The sequence below is a fragment of the Pseudorca crassidens genome, chromosome 8 (assembly GCF_039906515.1).
Source record: "Pseudorca crassidens isolate mPseCra1 chromosome 8, mPseCra1.hap1, whole genome shotgun sequence".
Classification (NCBI taxonomy): domain Eukaryota; kingdom Metazoa; phylum Chordata; class Mammalia; order Artiodactyla; family Delphinidae; genus Pseudorca; species Pseudorca crassidens.
Window position 1 is genome coordinate 9013321 of NC_090303.1, and position 19469 is coordinate 9032789.

Sequence of the window (19469 nt, forward strand, 5' to 3'; positions counted from 1 at the left end):
CCTTAGTGCAGAGACAGCGCCCAGAGCCCCACACCCAGTGGGGTGGAGGACCGATGTTCGTCTTTCCTTTCTGCCAAGTGGTGTTCACTGTTGTTCAGTTCATCCCAAACAGTGCACAGCAGCTCTGATTACTGGAGGGCTTGTGGGAGGGGGCTGGGCTTGGACACTTAGGCTTCTCTGCCTCATCGCTGGCAGATGCCCAGAGGCACCGGCTTCTCTCTAACTAACTTACCCCCATCCCACCGCCCTGCAGGGTGTGAGCATTTGCAAAACGACCACGGGGTGATTGTGGACTTCAACACGGCAGACCCGCTGATCCGCTGGGACTCGTACGAGAACCTGAGTGCAGACGGTGAAGGTGAGTCTGGTTACCTTGTGTCAGTTACCAGAGAAGAGGGCCCAGAAAAAGCAGCCTGTTCACGTTTAGATCAGAAATCTCCTTGTAGTCTGCTTGGAGGCTGGGAACCCTGCCGTCCGGGACCCCTGCCGTTGTGAGTCTGAGGGCACTCGTGGGAATCAGGCTTGGTTTTATTTCTGTTTGCTCATTACTCTGGTGTCCTGGTTGTATGGCTGCATCATTTAATCTCTGTTTTTGTGAGTCTGTCTCTCTCAAACATATTCTCTCTTTGCCACGGGATATGCAGTTTGGGTCACAAGTATCATGAAGGAGGAAAGGAATGAAGGGGGGCATCTGCCAGGTTTATAGAAAGAAGCCCCTGGAGGCTGATTTCAAAGAAGAGGGATCAGTCTTCTTCTAGGCACTTGAGAACACTGGCCTTTCGTCTTTTTCAACCACCAATTGAGAACAGACCTGATTTGGGAGAGAAAAATCAAAACATTTTTGTCCAGTTACTTTCATCCAGACATTAAATAGCTAAAAGCAAGTCTTGTGGAGGTAACTCCGCCAGTGCCCATCTTTGTGCATCTCTGGGCTCGCAGGGACCGGCGGCTGGGGATGTCTGCGGTCCACGCCAGGGGGCGTGAGGCTCCTCTACTTGTCCACCGGGGATGTCTGGGCTCGTGTCAGTATTTTTGCGATGCAGACCCTCCTGCTGTCTAGAGGTGAAGCCCGCGTCACTATCGTACTTCAGGCGCGGTTTCTAAATGCTGTCTGTGTGTTTCACGGCAGGGGTGGCCCCTGTCTGGTTTCATCACCTGACTGCTCCCTTGGAGCCCCTGACAAGCATCCGCACATACCTCTAAGCACTGTTCCAGTGCCTGGTACCTCCACCACACTGCATTCCATCAGAGGGGTTCCCAGGAGCTCTTGATTTTTTTTCTTAGACCTCTCGAATCTACTTTTTTTCAAAATTGAGGTATACTGTTTTTTTTTTCTTTTTGTGGTACGCGGGCCTCTCACCGTTGTGGCCTCTCCCGTTGCGGAGCACAGGCTCTGGACGTGCAGGCCCAGTGGCCATGGCTCACGGGCCCAGCCGCTCCGCGGCATGTGGGATCCTCCCGGACCGGGGCACGAACCCGTGTCCCCTGCATCGGCAGGCGGACTCTCAACCACTGCGCCACCAGGGAAGCCAAAATTGAGGTACACTTGATGTACAATATTATATAGGTTACAGGTGTACGACGTAGTGATTTACAATTTGAAAGGTTATACTCCATTTCTAGTTATTATAGAATATTGGCTCTATTCCCTGTGCTGTGCAATACATCCTGTAGCTTACTTATTTTATACATAGTAGTTTGTACCCCTTAATACCCTACCCCGATCTGGCCCCTCCTCAATTGCACTTGATCTCGGTGGAACTCACGTGGCGTTCCGAGTTCTCGTGGTCGTTAAGTGCTGCCTCTGTGGCCCCTGCTGCCAAGGCCCTGCAGCCCCTCGCATAGCCACCTTCCAGGAAGCAGACACAGCTTCCCTCACATGGAAACATTACCCTTCCTGAAGTTCCCTCCCTTCCCCCAGCTCTCCAGGGCTCCTCGGTGAGGCTGACCTGCATCGGCGAACTCATTCCTGATGCCCTTAGCTCTCACCTGGAGCTGCAGCCCCTTGCTTGGGTCCCTGGAGGAAGGCGCAGCTGGGCCCCCAGACCTGCAAAGGCGGGGCCCTTGGCCGGCAGGAAACAGAATCTCAGCCATGCTTCCATCAGGGCAAAACTCTCTCCAGGGTTTGGTAGCCTGTGGAACCGTGTCTTTTGGCTAGAAAATGATGCTGCAGCCCTCTTCTATCTGCACTTCCATCCCTAGTCCCTACTGATTGAAAAAAAAAAAAAAAAACCCAAAAACACACGCAAGCTGTATTTATCTTTGGAAATCCTTGCTGTCCTGGAATGGACCCTCCACGGTGGCCTTCTGTCAGGGACCTTGACCCCCCTGTTATGTCTGAGTGAGGATGTGGACAAGTGATTCCAAGTGTCCTGTCTTCATTGTGGAGAGTCACTCCTCTGCTCCTGGCTCTGTGGCCCTGGCGGGGCGATGGGGGTCCCGCTCCCCCATCAGCATTTCGTGGGGCGCTATTTCAAGGAGAGAGGTGTTGGAAGGGGTGAGGGCAGACAGCGGGGCAGCCTGCCGGAGCCTCTCCTATGCCATTTTATTTAATCCACATCGAACCTGTGACCCATTTTAGAGATAAAGGGGGCAGTTCCCAAGAGAAATCAAAAGCTAGACATTGGTGAGGGGTCCTGGTAGCCATTCGGGGTGGTGTACTCTTGGTGATCACGGGTGAAGCTGAGTGAGTTGTCGTGTGTTCGAGATCACGCAGGACAGAGACCGTGGAAACGAGACTCAAGTCTGGGCCTGTTTGACCCCACTGCTATTTGGTGCAAACCTCATCCTTCCAGCTGAAAACCTGCTGGTCCCTGGGCCAGGGTGAGGCCTGCGGACAGCATAATCCCCTCTAGACAGTTTGAGGAGAAAAGATGTATTTCTAGGGCACCGGGTGGCGAGCTTCTGGACAGATGTGACTGTCTACCCCAGTGGGCTTGACCATCTCTGGGCGCTGCCCTTGGGGCCCCGGCTGCACGGTGAGCTGTCTGCTCGGGGCCCAGGAAATGGAGTTGAGCTGCGTTGGGCGGCCCCACTTGCGTCGGGTGACAGGACAGGGCAGCGAGCGCTGTTCTGTCTAAAGACACCTTACCGACTCTATATTGGTGGTTCATTAATATTGAACTCCTGGCTGGCAGCCCTGTAACTCGTGCCTGAGCAGAGCTGATCTACACCCGTGTTTCCTCCATAAGGCACCTCATGGCCTCCGGCTCTGTGGAACAGCGCTTCAGCACTTTGCTGGGGGGCCACTGTAAATAGAAAAAGCACCGACAAAGTGCACGGAAATGCAAAAAGTGTGGCATGAAATAGGCCTGGAGCAGGCCACTTTATGGTGTGAGAGCTGAAAGCAGAAGGCAGGGGTCCCTTTGTTCCACCACAGCTACGAGCCTGTGTGTGGGACCCGGGAAACTTCTACCACTCTGTGCATGTCAGTGAGTGACCACGAAAATGCTGTGTGTATTGATTTGAGGGTTACAAGTAAGGAATTCTTAGTGAGCAGGTGAATTTTCAGATATGGAATCACGAATGATGGGGACTGGCTGTACTTACTGTTTCTGTTCCTTTTGTCCCTCCCGCGGGGCTAAGTCCTCTGCGCCCAGGGACCACAACCGGCCCGTCCCAGGGAGGTCTAAGCGTCACAGCTCTGCCCCAGCTGCCTGGGTTTGTTTTCCTGCCTCTCTGCCTGTGCTGTGTGGCCTTGGACAAGTTACTGTGTCCTTTCCTCCTCTGCACGGTGGGAATAGTGTAGCTCCAGAGCTGCTGAGAGGATGCAGTGAAATGGTCAGCACGAGGCACTGAGCACATCCTTCAGATGACGGGGTCCTATAAACAGTGTGATCACTTCCTCTGAAGCCCAGAGATTGATGGAGACCCTGGTCTAACATGAGGTCGGTGAAGGTGTGTGGCACCCTGAGATGTGGGAGAAGCACGTGTCTGTCTTTCCCTGCACGGTCAGGTGGCAGCACAGCATGGCGACACCAAGTGGGGCCTTGCTCTCGGCTCTGGTGACTTTTCTGTTCCACCCAGAAAACCTTTCTGTTCCCGTCTCTCATCTTGGTGCTGACGCTGCTCAACGATGAATGTCGCTGCTGCTACAACTTCTCGTGGCACAGAGCGCGTTGCGCCAGCAGGCTGTGATGGCTGGGGGGGTGCCCACCGCACCGCACGGGTCCCTGGACTCGGGGTGCCACGCCCAGAGGCAGTGTTGAGCCCCCGCTGGAGGCTGGGAGTGACTCAGGATCCCAGCAAAGCAAGTGCGCACAGCCCCGCCCCTCCCTCCCACGAGGGCTACGGCTCTGGGGCTGCTCTCCTGCTCTTTCTGTCTCGCTCCACAAGGCACGTGCTTGTCTGAAATGGCCTATTTTAATTAGATCATCCTAGAGATAACCCCAGCTCTGGGAGTTCTTTTCTATTCTACATATATTTGCCCTTTTTCACGCGTCTCAGATTTCCTTAGGGGCTGCCGTGTTTCTGATGCTGTGTTGAGCTCAGGGAGAGAAAATAAGCAGACATACCTATGTGTGTATTTGTGTATGTATGTGTGCATATGTGTGTGTGTGCATATGTGTGTGTGTATATGTGAGTGTGTATATATGTATGTATAGATGTATGCGTGTGCATATATATATGTGTATGTGTTTAACATACACGGTGTGTATGTGTGTTCGTGTGTACATATGTGTGTTTATGTGTACATGTGTGGATGTGTATGTGTGCGCAAGTGTGTGTATGTGTACCTTTCTCTCTGTCTACCTCAGGAGTGGCCATAAGATGCCCCATGTGCCTTGGGAGGACTAGGTACCAGGAATTAGGGAAGTATGGAAGAGAAGCAGCTGCTCAGCCTGTGTATTCGAGGGAGGTGCAGGAAGAAGATGGCTCTTGTAGGCAGGGGTGCGGGAAGGGGGCGTGGGGGAGCCCGGCGTGTACCTGCCTCATTGCAGGCATGCTGCAGGAGGCGGCAGGCGCTGGGTGAAGGGCGGTGTCAGGGCCCGGACAGGAGGGCAGCAGTGAAGAGGCTTCTGGAGGCCCTGGACTCGGGTGTGGCTCTGGGTGGGCAGTAGGCGGTTTCCCATTTAGGAGGTAGATGACTTAAGATTCTCCGCCAGATTCAACTCAGGGGTTGGGGCAGGGAAGCTTCCAGAACAGCCCACGGTTGGGCGTGAAGCCTTGCTGTGCCCCCCTTTCCTCTGTTCCTGGCTTTAACCAATGAATGAGTTTCTGGCCACCGGTAAAACTCGTGGATCCAAGGTTGCATAGACGGGGGCCACCGTCCCCCAGGTTTTGGTTCTGCTACTTCAAGCTGCTACCTTATAAACATCCTGTAGTCAGACTCGGCCTCCCAGGTGACCACAGTTGTCCCAGAGCTTCATGGGGGCTGGTTGCAGGAAAGGGAGACTTAGATTTCTCACCACCTTCACAATAAGACGCAGTCCTCTCACTCTCCCAGGCAGGACGCTCTGCAGAGCCTGCGGCAGTTGGCCTGCTGACAAGTTGGGTCAGGAAGCGGCTGGCCACGGGTGTGTGCAGAGTTAGAAGTACCAGGTCCATTTGTGACATTTAGGTGTTGCCATTTTGAACGTGGATTTGAAAGCATTTCTTCCCAGAAGTTGTGGTTGGGTGTTGAGATTTGGAAAAGCAAAGCAAGCTTTGGTGACTTAGCAGAAGGAGGGTCCACTGGAACCTGGGGGATTGGACCTTAGGTCCTGGATCTGTTCTCTGTCCAAGGCCAGGCTCCCCGCTGGCAGACTGGGAACGCTGCTGGCTGAGCTTCCAGAACGTAGGGGCTGCCTCATCAGTGTACATGTGTGTATGTGTGTGTGTGCGCACGTGTGTGTATGTGTCATCAGTGTCTGGCCACGGCCACCACTCACTGAATGCCTCCACTCTCTGTATCCAGACTGAGAAGAATTTGCTTAGATCCTGCGCCCAGCCAGGCTTTTCCGAGCATGGCTTGCTTTGACGGAGCAGAGTGACGGCGTTGACCCAGCCCACGCTGTGTCAAATGCTGATGGCATTTGCGTGTAGATGGATGAGGTGGGCCTCTCGCTCAGACCTCAGCAAGCACCCTCCTTGTGCTCTCTTGATTTATAGCCTCTGACCCCCTGGCCTTGCCAGGTCCCCTTCCAGGTGTGAACCCCTGACCCAGAGTTAATCCTCCCCTGATAAGGGGTTTCAGGCAGCGGTTGGGATGGAGGGCCGTGGCTTCATCTTATCTGAAATACAAGAGTCTCACCATCTGTGCTAAGAACCGTAAAGTCCTTCGGGCGTTAGCGTTTTGAAATGGACTGGATCCTGTCAGAAGAGTTAAGTGCGATGTCAGAAGCTGGTAATGAGTCATGACCGGCCCTGAGCTGCCATCTCAGAATCCATTGCTTTTCTAGCCCAAGTGGTGTCAGAGAGATCGACTCAGAATTCATGTCGTCCTGGACGAGTTTGCATGAAGTAGCCCGTGTCAGTCTCCCGGGCATGGCTAGAAGCATTAAGTAGCGTTACCCCAGGACAGACCGTGAACAGAGGCACTGAGAGCTGGCTTGACTTCACCGGGGTCCTTGGCCCCCAACTTGCCCCCATCCCTGTGGGACCCACCGCAGGAGCGAGCGTGTCCTGTGGGACCCACCACAGGAGCGAGCGTGTCCTGTGGGACCCACCGCAGGAGCGAGCGTGTCCTGTGGGACCCACCACAGGAGCGAGCGTGTCCTGTGGGACCCACCGCAGGAGCGAGTGTGTCCTGTGCTCTGGGGCAGGGTTCTGAAAGGCAGGTGGCTGTTGACCTGCCTGCAGCTCCAGTACCTCCCTAGACTCCAGCCAAGTGCATGTTTTTCCCGCTCTCACTTTTTCCTCCTGCCCTTTATGACTGGCGTCGGCATCGCTCCTGCCCTTCGATGCTGCACCTGCTGTAGCAGCAGGCACCCGGGGATCCCCGCCCGTGCCCTGCATCCCGTCTCTGGAGCACTCTGTCACTGGCGCCCTGCCTTGGGGACCAGCGGCTGGGGGGTTCTCTGAGAGATGAAACTAGAAGTGGGCCCGACCCCCTGGTTTCCCTAAAACCCCAAGTCACACAACTTGTACATGAGAGTGAACTCAGAGCGTGTGTACGTGTGGCGTGGGGAGGGGTTTGTTTCCTGTCCCCTTGTTTAAAAGCTCTTGCAGACCCACTTTTACCAGATTGCATCTCAGTCGAGCCCCTCCCGGCCGCTTCCCTCCCGGCCTGGACAGTGGCACGTTGGCTGGGTGAGTTAAGCTCAGATCCAATCTGGTGAATTTCCTTCTGTGTCCTCCGTGGGGAGAACTTCCTCAATAACGGGCAGGACTGCAGCCTTCCCTGCAGAGCCTGCTGGTGCATTTCTGCCAAGACAGGGCTCAGGCATTTTGGCAATGTCACCAATACGGGAATGACTCCAGACTTGAAGTGTTTGACCACCAGAAGCAAAAGCCTGAGAGAGAAAGGGGCTGAGCTGCACGTAAGCGTCCTCCTCCCAGCACGTGCACGCATCCCCTCCTTCCGTCTCGTGCCTGATGTGGTTGCAGTGTCACCCTGCCTCCCATCTCTTCAGACTTACCGAATGGAGGGGGTGGGCTTTCAGATCCCACGGATGTGACTTTATCACACGCTCCCTTTGGAAAGGGCTGCAAATTGGAGCGGACCCAGGGGTCCTCAAGAGGGAAAAGTTCCCCATGAATTAAGGGAAAAGGGAGGTGTTTTGTAAGAAGGGGCAGCTGGGAAAATCCTTTATTTTGTCTCTGTAGAGACAGTTATCACGCGCCTATTCCTTTTAAATAAATGGGTCTCTGCCATTTATTGGGATGCTCTCTTGGCGACGGTATTGATGGTGGCAATGAGGGTGTTCCTGGGGTCAGACTCTATGTTCTGTAGCTCTAGGAGTCCAAGCAGGTACTTCAGGAGGGGCTGGAGGGAAAGCATGGGCTTCCAGAGGGAAAGGAGTTTTGGAAGGAGTGGGGCGGGGGCAGAGGTACCTCTTCTGGCCTCGTGGTGGGCAGCTGTCCCTCTGGGGCCTGGGGCCGGGTCTGGCCAGGCAACTGTCACCACTTTCTAATTCCAGAACATTTCTGTCAGCCCCAAATGAAAGCCCGTGCCCACTGGCAGTCACTCCCCAGTCCTTCTCTTCCAGCCCCAGGTGACCTCGTCTTCCTTCTCTATGAATTTCCCTCGTCTGGACATTTCACACAGTGTGTGGCTTTTTGTGACAGGTGTCTTTCACGTTGCCTGATGATTTGAGCGTTCATTCATTTTGTTTCAGTACTCCACTCCTTTTTCATGGCCGAATAATGTTCCAAAGTGTGGCTAGACCCCCTTGTGTTGATTCATTCATCAGCAGGTGGGCATGAGGGTTACTTCCACCTTTTGGCTATTGTGATTAATGCTGCTGTGAGCCTTCTTATACATGTTTTGACCTTGGGCTGTTCTTATACTGCCAATGTTTCCTACTACTTTGTGAAATTTCCACTTCTTTTAGTCCCAGTTGGTTTTCCTTTTCTGGATATTTCTTCTGTCTTTATGGGTCTTACACCAGGAATGACACTGAACGTTCTGCGGGTCTCCTGTCCCACTTTGCCGACTCCTCCCAGGAACGTTCGGGAACCCACCAAGTCTTCTTCAGTATCAGTTAGGTCACCCCACGCACAAAATTCTACCTCTGTAGCTTTGAAAGGTTTGAGGCCTTTCAGAAACACTGGGCCACAGGGCTCCCTTTTGGCCACACATCAGCAGCGTGTCACAAGACCATGTTGTTTCAGGAGAGGTTGACACTAACAGCCTGAATGGGCTCTGTGTGATGGAAACCCACAGGTGGGAGCGGAGGAAACATGACGGTGTTTTGGGCGCGAGTAGCCGCACAACTGCCAAGATCTGAAGGTCACACTGGTGCCGGTTGCCATGCATTCACGGAGGCTGTCGTGGTTCATTTGTGAAGCTGCCGTCAACATGAGGAAAACCCACCCTGCGCCCCACGCACTAGAAAATGAGCCACACGAAAGGCCAGGCTTCTTCTGACACACAGCTAGTCACGCAGCTTCGTTCTGTTAGAAATGGAGAAAAGAGACCACTGGCCAGGGTACGGCTGTTTCTGTCTCTTCCTCATTGTCGGTACCTTATTCTATGTTTTCTTCACACGATTGTCAGCTTTGGGATGCAGAGGTCTGACCTGAAGACTCTCTCCTGTAGAAGGCTAGGACCTCCACGCCCTCTGGACGTGCTGCAACGCGCGGCCAGGCCCCATTTTTCTCAGTCCTCAAAGCAGATCTTTCAGATTTCCGTTTCTAACGTCTTTTCTTTTGATGTGAATTCTTTGACGCAAAGTATTGTGTGATCAGTTAGTCACTTCCTTTATTGCAGTGACCGTGTTATTTGCAGAGTGGGCACAATGATGTCAGTTCCCTCGACAGGAACGGGGGTTGGTCAGGACCCTTTGCCACACACCAAACTGAATAGACCTTCTTGCACAAGCAGTGCATTGTGTTCCGCAATAAAAGAGACGCTTTCTCCTGAGCACAGGTGTAACTGTGCCTTGGTGGCCGTTTGGGGGGGGTTGTTGGGGAAATCTGTGTCTGGGACCTGCTGGCTCTGTCCCGTGTCCCCCCTCAGGCTGACTGGGTGGTGACGTCTGTGAAGGTTCCAGTTGTGCTGTGGGATCCTGGAGGCAGCAGAACGGCTTTGCTTGTTTGCTCTGGTGTCTTAGGTTCATTTAAGACTCGCAGCGTTTGGCTGTGCTGTGACCCACATGCGATCAAAGCACAGAGGGAAACCGTTCGCTGAAGCCCACCTAAGTTGCACAGAAAGAGGCCTGAGGTGCAGAGGTGCTGCTGGGCAGCACGTGGAGGTCTGGGTGTGCAAGGAATCCCCGAAAGATAGGCCGTGTGCAGTTAACACTGACAGTGAACTTGGCCACATCGAGCTTGAAAGAGAGATGCAGCCCCAGGAGATGGAGGGTGTAAAGGCAAAGACTTCCTGGCAGATATGCCGAAGAAAGCAAGCGATGCTGAAACTGTGCTTTGTAAACCCGGGCAGCTTGGTGCTGGCTCTGCACGTCAGCTTGTCAGCCCGGGAGGCTTGGAAGGGAACGCTGGTCCCGCTGGGTGGCTCTCGAATAGAAGCCTTTTCCCCGCCTCCTGAGCCTCCAGGGTTCAAATTTCACTAAACCTGATTGCAGGAAACCCCGCCCTCGTGTTTACATTGCACTGGCCTTTTTGGGTGGAACCAAAGTCCTTTTCTTAGCTAACAAGATCTTCCACCTTCCACTACCTAGAGAGGGAGGCTGGGTCCCTGCGGGGGACACATGCCCCCATCCCGGAATGCTGCGTTCTGGGGTTGAAGGCTTTCTTCAGGGCCCAACAGATGTGGGCTGAACAAGCCGCAGGGCTGTCTGGAAGGAAGGTGAGCAGGGAGCATGTGTGTGCGCGCGTGTGCACGGCTTCTGCTAGGCTGCAGAGACCCTCAGTTGAGACCAGAGAGTTGCCAGCCAGAAAAAGTACCAGAGGGATAGGATGGCGCTCCCGGGAGAGGAGAGGGTGTTCGTTGGTGAGGAACGAGCTGAACAGCAGTTTTAACCTGGCAAGAGGGGAGGCCAGGGAGGCCTCCGGGAAGACTGTTTGCAGTTTAGAGGAGTCTTAGCTGCTTCTGCCCTTGGAGATTCAGCGATGGTTTGAAGTGGGGTTTATGTGCAGAAGCTCGTGGCCGGCTCTGCGGCTGGCTGGCCCAGGTGGCCTCTGAGTGGGGCCGCAGGACCTCCTGTTTTCACTGGAGTGCCTGGAAGGGAATCGGCGGCCAAGATAAGCGCCCTCAACAGGATGGCCCGAGCTGGGGTGTTGGTTGGACAGGAGAGGGGCCCCCTTAGGAGTGGTCCTGCCAGCATCGTGTCTGGGGCATGGTCACTGCGGCCGGGACATGCCTGCTGCCTCCCCACTGTGAAGCCCAACGCTCCTTTATCACAGCATTCCAGGCCTCGCCCAGGGGACCGCCAGGAGCGCTTGGAATCGGTGTGGCTCCAGCTTTCCAGGTGCTGGGCCCTGACATTGGCGCGTCCCTTCCTGGACAGCCCTGTGCCTCTCTGGCTGGAACGCCCCCCCTCCTGCTCTCACTGTTTTTTTCAAGAATTTACAGCCTGCCTCGGTTTTAGAAAACATTTACACAGAGCTCGACTTGGCTCCAGAGGGAGCGGTTTCCATCTGCCCTCCTGGCAGGCCAGGTGCCACTTCCCCGCCTGGCATTCAGTGGGGTAGTTTTGGGTTCGGGGGTTCGGGCAGGCGTTTGCTCGCAAGGTATGAGGATAGCGTATCCAGAGAAGCTCCGTGCTCTGTGGAGTTATTTCTGGAACTCGGCCTGAGGAGGGGCTTGGGCCAGGCTCTCACACCCCTGGGGTTCCTAGCAGCTAATCACCATCTTCTGCCTTTTTGTTTAGGGGTAAAAGGCACATTTCACCTCCCCTGTGACGTATCAGTCACCGTCTGTGCTGTTGTAGGCTAAAGGTAATATTCTCAGAGGCCCCAGTGTGGCCATCCTTTCTTAGCCCTCGATAGTTTTGGAATAGGAACTAATTCAGTGCAAACACAGGGTAGTCTCATTGACTTGGTGAGATGACAAGGACTCCGCTGAGAGGGACGTCGGCCAAGCCTGGGTGTTTCTCCTGATTGTGAAGGTTCTGCAGCCTCCACAGGCCCCCAAGGGAAGAGGCATCCCTGGGACACTTCCAAAGCCACCTGCAGCTCTGAGGGTCACTGACCCCGCCCAGCCCAGCCTCCTGCCCTGGGCCCGTCCCCCTTCCAGCTGCTTTGCTCTGTGGCAGTGCTCGCCAGGCCTCAGAGACTGGGACCTCAGGTGCCCCCTCTGCCTGCACACCACACAGCAGGCACTGAGATGCTCGCCTGCTTCTCGACGTCTTGCAGGGCTGGGCCAGTGCCAGGGCCCATTCTCAAAATTGAAAGCTGGGCAGTTTGTCGCCGGTTCCACAGCTGGTCAGTCAGAGCCGCTGCAGCAGGTCTGGGAGAAACGGTCTCTAACCACTAGGGTGAGGGTCCCGAGATGTGCAGAGGTAAGGAAGGCCCCTGGGTGTGCTTTGGAAGATCCGCCCATGTGGCTGTCATCCTGCCTCTGAGCCCTGTGGAACGGGGCACAGTTCCCACGACCGCGCGGCTTCAGCAGAGGCGAGTTTGTGGTGAGCCCACTGAGACGATGCAGAGGCCCTCGGCGTCACTCAGCTAGCTTACTGCTACCGCTTTTGTCCTCGTGGTTATTGGTCCCAGAGGAAGCTGAGAAGCCGAGCAGATCACGTGGCTCGAACAATGTTTTACAGCTGGTGAGAGCTGGAGGTGGGCTGCTTGGCCGGCCGGAGGGCCGCGCTGTGCAGTTTGGGTTATAGAACCTTCAGGTAGGTTTTGTAAAATTCCATCTTTTACTTTAGGTCTCTATTAAAAAGCAATGCTTCAACATAATTCCGAAGTGTAAGGTCAGTCAGGCTGAGTCAAGAATACTCATTAACGGGACAGCACGAGGCATTCTTATCATTCCCCAGGCTCTGGGCTGGAGGGAACACGGACAGGAACCCTGAATCACCAGGACAACTGTGGGGATGGGCAGGGACAGTGTTCACCCAGTGCCCACCTGTGCTTTTCCCTTTGTGTTTGGTCTCACCGAGTCGCCATGGTGATCCTGGGGCAAACCTCATCAGACACCTGTTGCCTGGCAACTTTTCCAATAAGGGAAGTGAAGCACAGAGAGGTTGAGTAACTCACCCAAGGTCACACAGCTGCGGGGAGGATTTTTAATTAGGATTCACACCCAGGTGGATTATGCCAGAAAGTCCAGCAGGGGACTGAGGATGTGCACATAAATCACTCCAGTGAAAAAGTTAAAACAAGCTCTATGGCCACAAGGGGGGCACGAAGGGACCCTGACAACTGTCCTGAAGAGGAGAGAGCTCTCACCATCTCAGGGAGTCTAGGAGGAGGAAGGAAGGTCCTGGAAGAGAGGGAGAAAGTGGAGGAATTCAAGGCGGCGGCGGCGGGAGCAGAGAGAAAAGGAGATGGGGGGCCGGAAGGGGGCAGGCGGACACAGTGCATGGGGTGTGGCCCATTGCACTGTGAGCCTCATTTCTGTCTTGATTTCATGACCTTTTTAAAAATCGAGGTGTAATTTATTGAGTTGGCCAGGAAGTTCGTTTGGGTTTTTTGTAGCATGGAGACACCCGAACAAAGTTTTTGGCCAACCCAATACATACATAGAGTAAAGTTCACTCTGGTTACCGTGCATCTAGGGGTTTGACTTCCTATCCTGCAGCTCCCACCACAGCTAAGACAAAGAACACGTCTGTCACCCCAATCATCCCTGGTGGCCCTTTGTAGCAGCCTCCCTGCCGCGAGCCCAGTGCCTGCCCCCGATCTCTTCCCTCAGGATGTCCGTGGAAGCCTCTGGAGTCCGGCTGCTCACTCAGTGCTTTGGGTGTAGTTGCAGGTGATGGCATCATTTGTCTTTCTTTCTTCTCAGACACTTTTCCCGGGAAGCCCGCGGCTGGTAGACTCATGGCGTCTGGTATTGGGACATTTTGATGGGGTCAGTTGGTTTAGCTGAGTGGCCTCGAGTAGTGAGTGAGCCGATTGGAGGGGCGAGCTGGAGGTGGTCCATGCGGGACCGGCCGCAGGAGGCGGGAGTGACCGACTGCTCAGCAGTCTGCACCCGGAGACGCAGCCTGTCTCCTGCTGAGTCAGCGTGGGCGGGGAGCCTTCCCTTTATCAGGGCTCCCAAGGGGCTGTGGGTGCGGTAGGCAGGGACCAAGTGGTGTACCCGGGAACAGCTCATTCATTGTAAGGACAGAAACGCGCAGCCTGCCATGGCTCCTGCTGCTGTAGCCTAGGAAACAGACATAACACTGCCATCATCAACCCGGCAGCCTCAAAACACAGGATCCTGTCCCGACAGTGCACCATTTCGGGAGTTAGGGAGGAATACAGAGTGCTTAAGTAGTTTCTAAGGAGTGTTTGTGTGTGTGTTTGTAAAAAGAAAACATTTAGGGAAATTCCTTTCCAAAATTAAATTGTTAATTTCACATTAAAGTGGTTGGTCAGGTTTAGAATTCCAGTGTTTTAAAAAAACAGAAAGCATGGATTTGGGAGTAGGGCAGAGGTAGGTTTGAATTCCAGATGATCTATTCAGTAGCCTTTTATTATCTTAAATATTAGCATAACCTCTCTGAGCCTCTGTTTTCTCATCTATACGATGGGCTTGTCGATTACCGCCTCACAGGATTGCTTTGGGAATTAAGTGCGGTCCATCCCTGGAGCGTGACAGCGTCCTGGCACATAAGAGGTGCTTAAACAGAGCCTTTGTCTTTAGAGTGTCAGCCCCGTTGCAGGAGACGGCTTTCCTGCCTTCTCTCTTTCTCTGATGATAGAAATAACGATTCCTTGCAGCCTCACCTGAGAGCAGCTGTTCCCGGATGCATCCCTTCTTGCAGTCCTGCTCTCTCTTTCTGCCTCTGCTAACCCGTCAGATGCCGTGAAGTGTGCCTGCCGCCCTCCGTATCTTGACCCTCTCCCTGTTCCCCAGGCTGGTTCATCCCAGCATGTCGTCGGGACTCTACTGAGTATTCCATTTCAATCTCCACAAACAACTCACTAGCAGCCGTGGCGAGTGCTCAGTAAACTCGTGCGACTGTTCCTGGAGAGGAGTTTTCTGTTTTTCTCTGTTGAAGACTTGCAAGGAGGATCCTGTTAGCTCTTTCGAAATGAAAAGTTGCTTTTCAAGCAAACCTTTCACAAAAGTAAAACATAAGATGCGTAGAGTGAGTATATAGAAGAAAGAAAGATTTCAGCGAGCTTAACGAAGCCCTCAGGTTTGCTCTTTTGTTTGAAATGGATTTTTTGTGTTGGCCTCAGGCCCAGGGGACAGCTGAACTGACTGCAGATCAGTTCTACGCCTTCTTGGTAGCCGAGTGGTTGGTGCTCGGGTGGCGGTGGAGCTGAGATGCTGCCTTCCCTTTGGCTAATTCTTCACACACCTGTGAGCACATACCTGTGAGCACAGGTGGGCATCGGTTAATCTGCGTTCAGCCAGGATGAGAAGGAATGTTTTCGTTTTTTAGGTCTGCCTCATTTTCTTTGCTTACTTTTGAAATATTTGGGGGGTGTCTCTTTTCCTTCTTGTGAGATAGCCCCGTTTCAAAAGTCGGGTGGGAACGGGCAGGGAACCGGCCCACGGTAGCAGAGCAGGGGCGGGGAGTCCGTGCTTCGGCTTCTGCCCTTTAACGAGGCAAGAATGTCCACTGGCTCTTCTCTTTCTTCTGGTTCTTTTCCAGATGGGAACCTTCCTGGTGTGTCATTCAGCGGAAGCGATCAGAGCCGTAGTTAACATTTGTTTGATTTTTAACTAGGCCCCCGGATGCAGGGAAATCATTACCAGAAAACTCACAGGCCTCCTTTTGGAAGGGGCCCTGGGTTCTGGTCGGTGGGGCAGGGATGGCGGGAAGGGACAGGACACAGAGCAAGTGGTTGATCCTGCACTGGCACAGGCAAAGGCTCTTGTCCTGCACCTGCAGTGGAAAAGCTGGGGGTCCTGGGCGGGTCGCATCTCTACCTGGAGATTGGGGTCTTCATCTGCAGAATGAGGATTCATTCAGTTCCCCCAAACTCCCCTTGAGCTGGAAGCACAAAGTTAAAATGGGTCATTTAAATCTACAAAAGGATGCAAGGGGCGGATGAAGTGAATGCCTTCCAGACGTCTTCTGCTGGCCCCGCGCTCACCCCAGCTTTGATAGCACTCTGAGCTCCGAGATGGAGCTGAGCTTCATACCCACAAGCCTCCTTCACCCCAGGGGTCCCACCTCCTTTCCCCTGGGAGCCCTTGGTGGTGGCAGTGGGACCCCAGCCGTGCCAGGGATCACAGAGGGAGTTTGGCTCTATCGGTTCTCTGAAAATTACTTTCTGCATCACTTTTCCAAGTCTGAATTAAAAGGGGCACTGTACCATCAATTAAGTCAGGGTGTCCTTAGAGACTGAGCAAAGTTTTGGGGGGCTTCATACACCAAGGCTGGGGCTTGCGTCTCACTTTCCATGGAGGGTTTGGCAGTCAGTCAGTCGTGCAGTGACCCCCTCCCCCACGCCCCCCAGATAACTTTTGTCCCTGGCTGTGATTCTGTTTTCATTGCTCTCACCCTGCAGTTTTCACATGGGGTCTCAGAAAACAAAACACCAGCCCCGTAGGCAAGGTCGCCCTTCTCTAGATGTGGTTTAGAGGCGGGCCATGAGTAGGTGGGTGCACCCCGCCCATCCCTGCAGCTGTGGGGACGAACCTGCTTGGGAAGGTCCATCTTAATGGCAGGAGGATGGAGGAGACGGGAAACAGCAAAGATGCGGTGCCATTGTTATGCACCTACTGTATGCCAGGGCTCTGTCTTGCCCTCTTCACACCCACAGTCCTGTGGCTGCACAGGTAGTGCTCAGACGTCCCTCGGACCTTTGCCCCTATGCCTGCACACTGGGTCACAATTAGGTTTGCACCTTTTGTTTTCTTTGACATTTTGGAATCCACTCGTTGACTTCGGCGTCTTTCCAGTCGGGTTGCATTTGAAGGCCCACTCGCTGGGGCTGTGCGGTCTACCTGGGGGAGAGGTGGTTATGACGTCTGGGGAGCGGAGGCCCTGGGGCTGCAGGTGGCCAAGGGTTATGGGCACTTCTACCTTCAGAAGGTTGGTTAGTTATTTTTAGTCTTTTAACCAGCTAAGGCAGCTGAACATCTTTCCAAAATAGCTCCCCAGGCTTTGTCCTGTGAGAACAAGCCAGAGCATTCAGTCTGTCAGTACTCGCTGCCCACTGGGTGCCAGGGGCTGGTTCCTAATGCTGGGGACACCACAGGGAGCAAAAAACAAACCCTGCCCTCCTGGAGCCCACATTCTTGTGGGGGAGACAGTCTGCAGTAGGTCTGAAGGTAGGTGTGTGCCACAGACAAACACCCAGCAGGCAGAGAACGGCACGAGCAAAGGCCCTGGGGCAGGGGAGTGCCTGCTGTGGTCTGGGAGCAGCAAGGTGGACAGGGAAGAAATGAGCACAGCCAGGGAATGCCAGGCCTTGTCCACCTTGGAAGGGGCTTTTAATAATTATGGCTACCCTCAGGACTTCCCTGGTGGCGCAGTGGTTAAGAATCCGCCTGCCAGTGCAGGGGACACGGGTTTGAGCCCTGGTTCGGGAAGATCCCACATGTCGCGGAGCAACTGAGCCCATGCGCCGCAACTACTGAGCCTGCGCTCTAGAGCCTGCGAGCCACAACTACTGAAGCCCACTTGCCTAGAGCCCGTGCTCCGCAGCAAGAGAAGCCACCGCAATGAGAAGCCCGTGTACTGCAACGAAGAGTAGCCCCCGCTCACTGCAACTAGAGAAAGCCCGCGCGCAGCAACAAAGACCCAACGCAGCCAAAAATAAAATAAATAAATACATAAAATTAAAAAAAAAGATAATTATGGCTACCCATCTCAGGAGCCTAGGTCCTGGGTTCTTTATATATGTTCTCTAATTCTTATAAGTGCATTGAAAGATAAGACTAATTATTCCCTTTTATAAGGGAAGAATCAGGGGATCGAACAGTCTAAATGTCCTGACCAGGAAAGTACAGAGTAAATGCAGAACAGGAGTCCATCTCCGGGTGCAGGGAAACTCAGTCCGAGTCCTTTTGCACAGAGTGCAGGGCAGCGACAGCGGGTACTGGAGGCCCCTTTTCCTCCTCACCCCAAGTCTGACTCCCACACTCCCCGGGATCACAAAGCATGGGTGCAGTAGGGTGTCTCTGGAGGCCCCTGGACAGTCCCCCAGAGGCCCTGTGCCTTTGGGAAGATTTGAGCTCCTACAAAGTGATTCAGAAGTTTGGGCGAGTCTGACTTTGAGGATTCTCGGAGATGGTTCGTATCCTTTTCCTATAGATATATCATTTACCGGACATTTTCTGACATAGACAGTCACCCGTGTGTGTGGTAGGGCGTTTAGCAAAGGGTCTGCGGTGGTGTCTCGCCACCCCCCCCACCCCGAGCAGCTCTGAGAGCCCATGAGACCAAGGCCGAAGTGCCCAGCGCCCGGCCTCGCACAGAGCCAGTGTTTAGTCCGTGGCAAGCGGGCTGTTTTTTAATGCGTTTATTATCATTTTAAGATTTCTGCTGCTAATAAAAATAATAAGAATGGGATTACTCGTAGCTCGCAGCCAAGGGGAAATGTCCTGTTCCGTTTCCTGCAGGCCCTATGGACTGTCCCTCACGTGGGGTCGCCACGGGGTTCTACTCAAAATGATTAACGGGCACTGCGTGAATTTAAATCAGAAGAATCTTTGTACAGCTGCTTCTTGGCTTCCTTGTTTCCCCTTAACTCATTGCGCCAGTCCGTTTTCATTTAGATTCAGGGAGAAGGACTTGAGTCATGGACGCATGGACATCTGTTTCTAGAAATCCCCACTGGCTGGCTGTGTGCTGGTCGTCTGGCCTGGCCTCCCCTCCGCTCTGGTGGGACTGGGATTCTTACAGAGGGGAGTGTGCTCTCCTGCTCTCTCTGCAGAATAGAAGGGAAACACCTGGTTCCCCAGGTCTTGCCTTAGTTGAGTTTTCCTGGCCACAGAGGGTCTCCCACAGAAGCCACGTTAGAAGGCTAGAAGGGCTAGAAGGACACTCATCTGTGTGCTGTGACTTTCAGTGCCCGTGTTTGAGCTTCATGTAGAGCACAGCCAAACCCTTGTTGTGCAGCTGGGCCGACACAGGGTTGGTGGCCCCAGACCGGGCTGGGGTAGAGCCAGGACTTGAACTGGTGTCTGTTTGACGCTCCAGCTCCCGCTTCACCCACGGGCCGTTCTGCGTGAGCCCAGCAGCGTCCTAAGCGTGATGACCTAGTGGCTCACACATGGGTTGATTCTGCACTTCCACGGTTGTAGGGGTGACGTTTGCAGGTGCCCTGTAACTTGGGGGCGCTCATTCCGCGGTCCTTGTGTGCAAAGCTGGGTGCAGCAGGTCCTCCCCCGGCACCTTTGGGTCACTCGCTGACCCCACGCAGAGCATCATGACCGAGTGCTACCTCTTTGTGAGCAGGGCCCCGGGCAGCCAAGGGCTCCCAGGCTGCAGAGCCAGAGAGCATGGGTTCTGGTCCCACCTGGGCTTCCCCTTGACCTTGGGCAAGTTACTGATGCTCTTTCAGCATCAATTCTTTTTCTTTAGAAGGGGAATATGCTAGAAGGTTAGAGGAAATGTGCTGAGTGCACACCCCGTGATAGGTGCTCTGTGGTCACCAGCTGTCATTGACACCTGCCCCAATTATCCCGCAGCTGCATCCAGCTCCTGCCTCTGACTTAGATGCTCACGTCACCAGTTGCCTGCCTTGAAGACTTGGTTTATTTACCGTATTTTATGTATCATTTCTCCCCCCAGCCCTCCCCACCAGGCGCTGCGTTAAGGTGAGGGTCGCTGAGGTTCATACCGGCCTGCACTCCGGTGTTTGTT

At 54.0% G+C, this 19469-nt stretch overlaps 1 protein-coding gene across 4 annotated transcripts in view; it reads left to right on the forward strand.

The window, feature by feature from the left end:
• TNS3 (tensin 3) overlaps positions 1-19469 on the forward strand; it is a 228205-nt gene that overhangs the window by 133877 nt on the left and 74859 nt on the right. For all 4 annotated transcript variants that reach the window (XM_067745699.1, XM_067745698.1, XM_067745696.1 and 1 more), the window contains one exon: positions 254-358. In XM_067745699.1, the coding sequence (XP_067601800.1) occupies positions 254-358 (105 nt within the window). The remainder of the gene's footprint in view (positions 1-253; positions 359-19469) is intronic.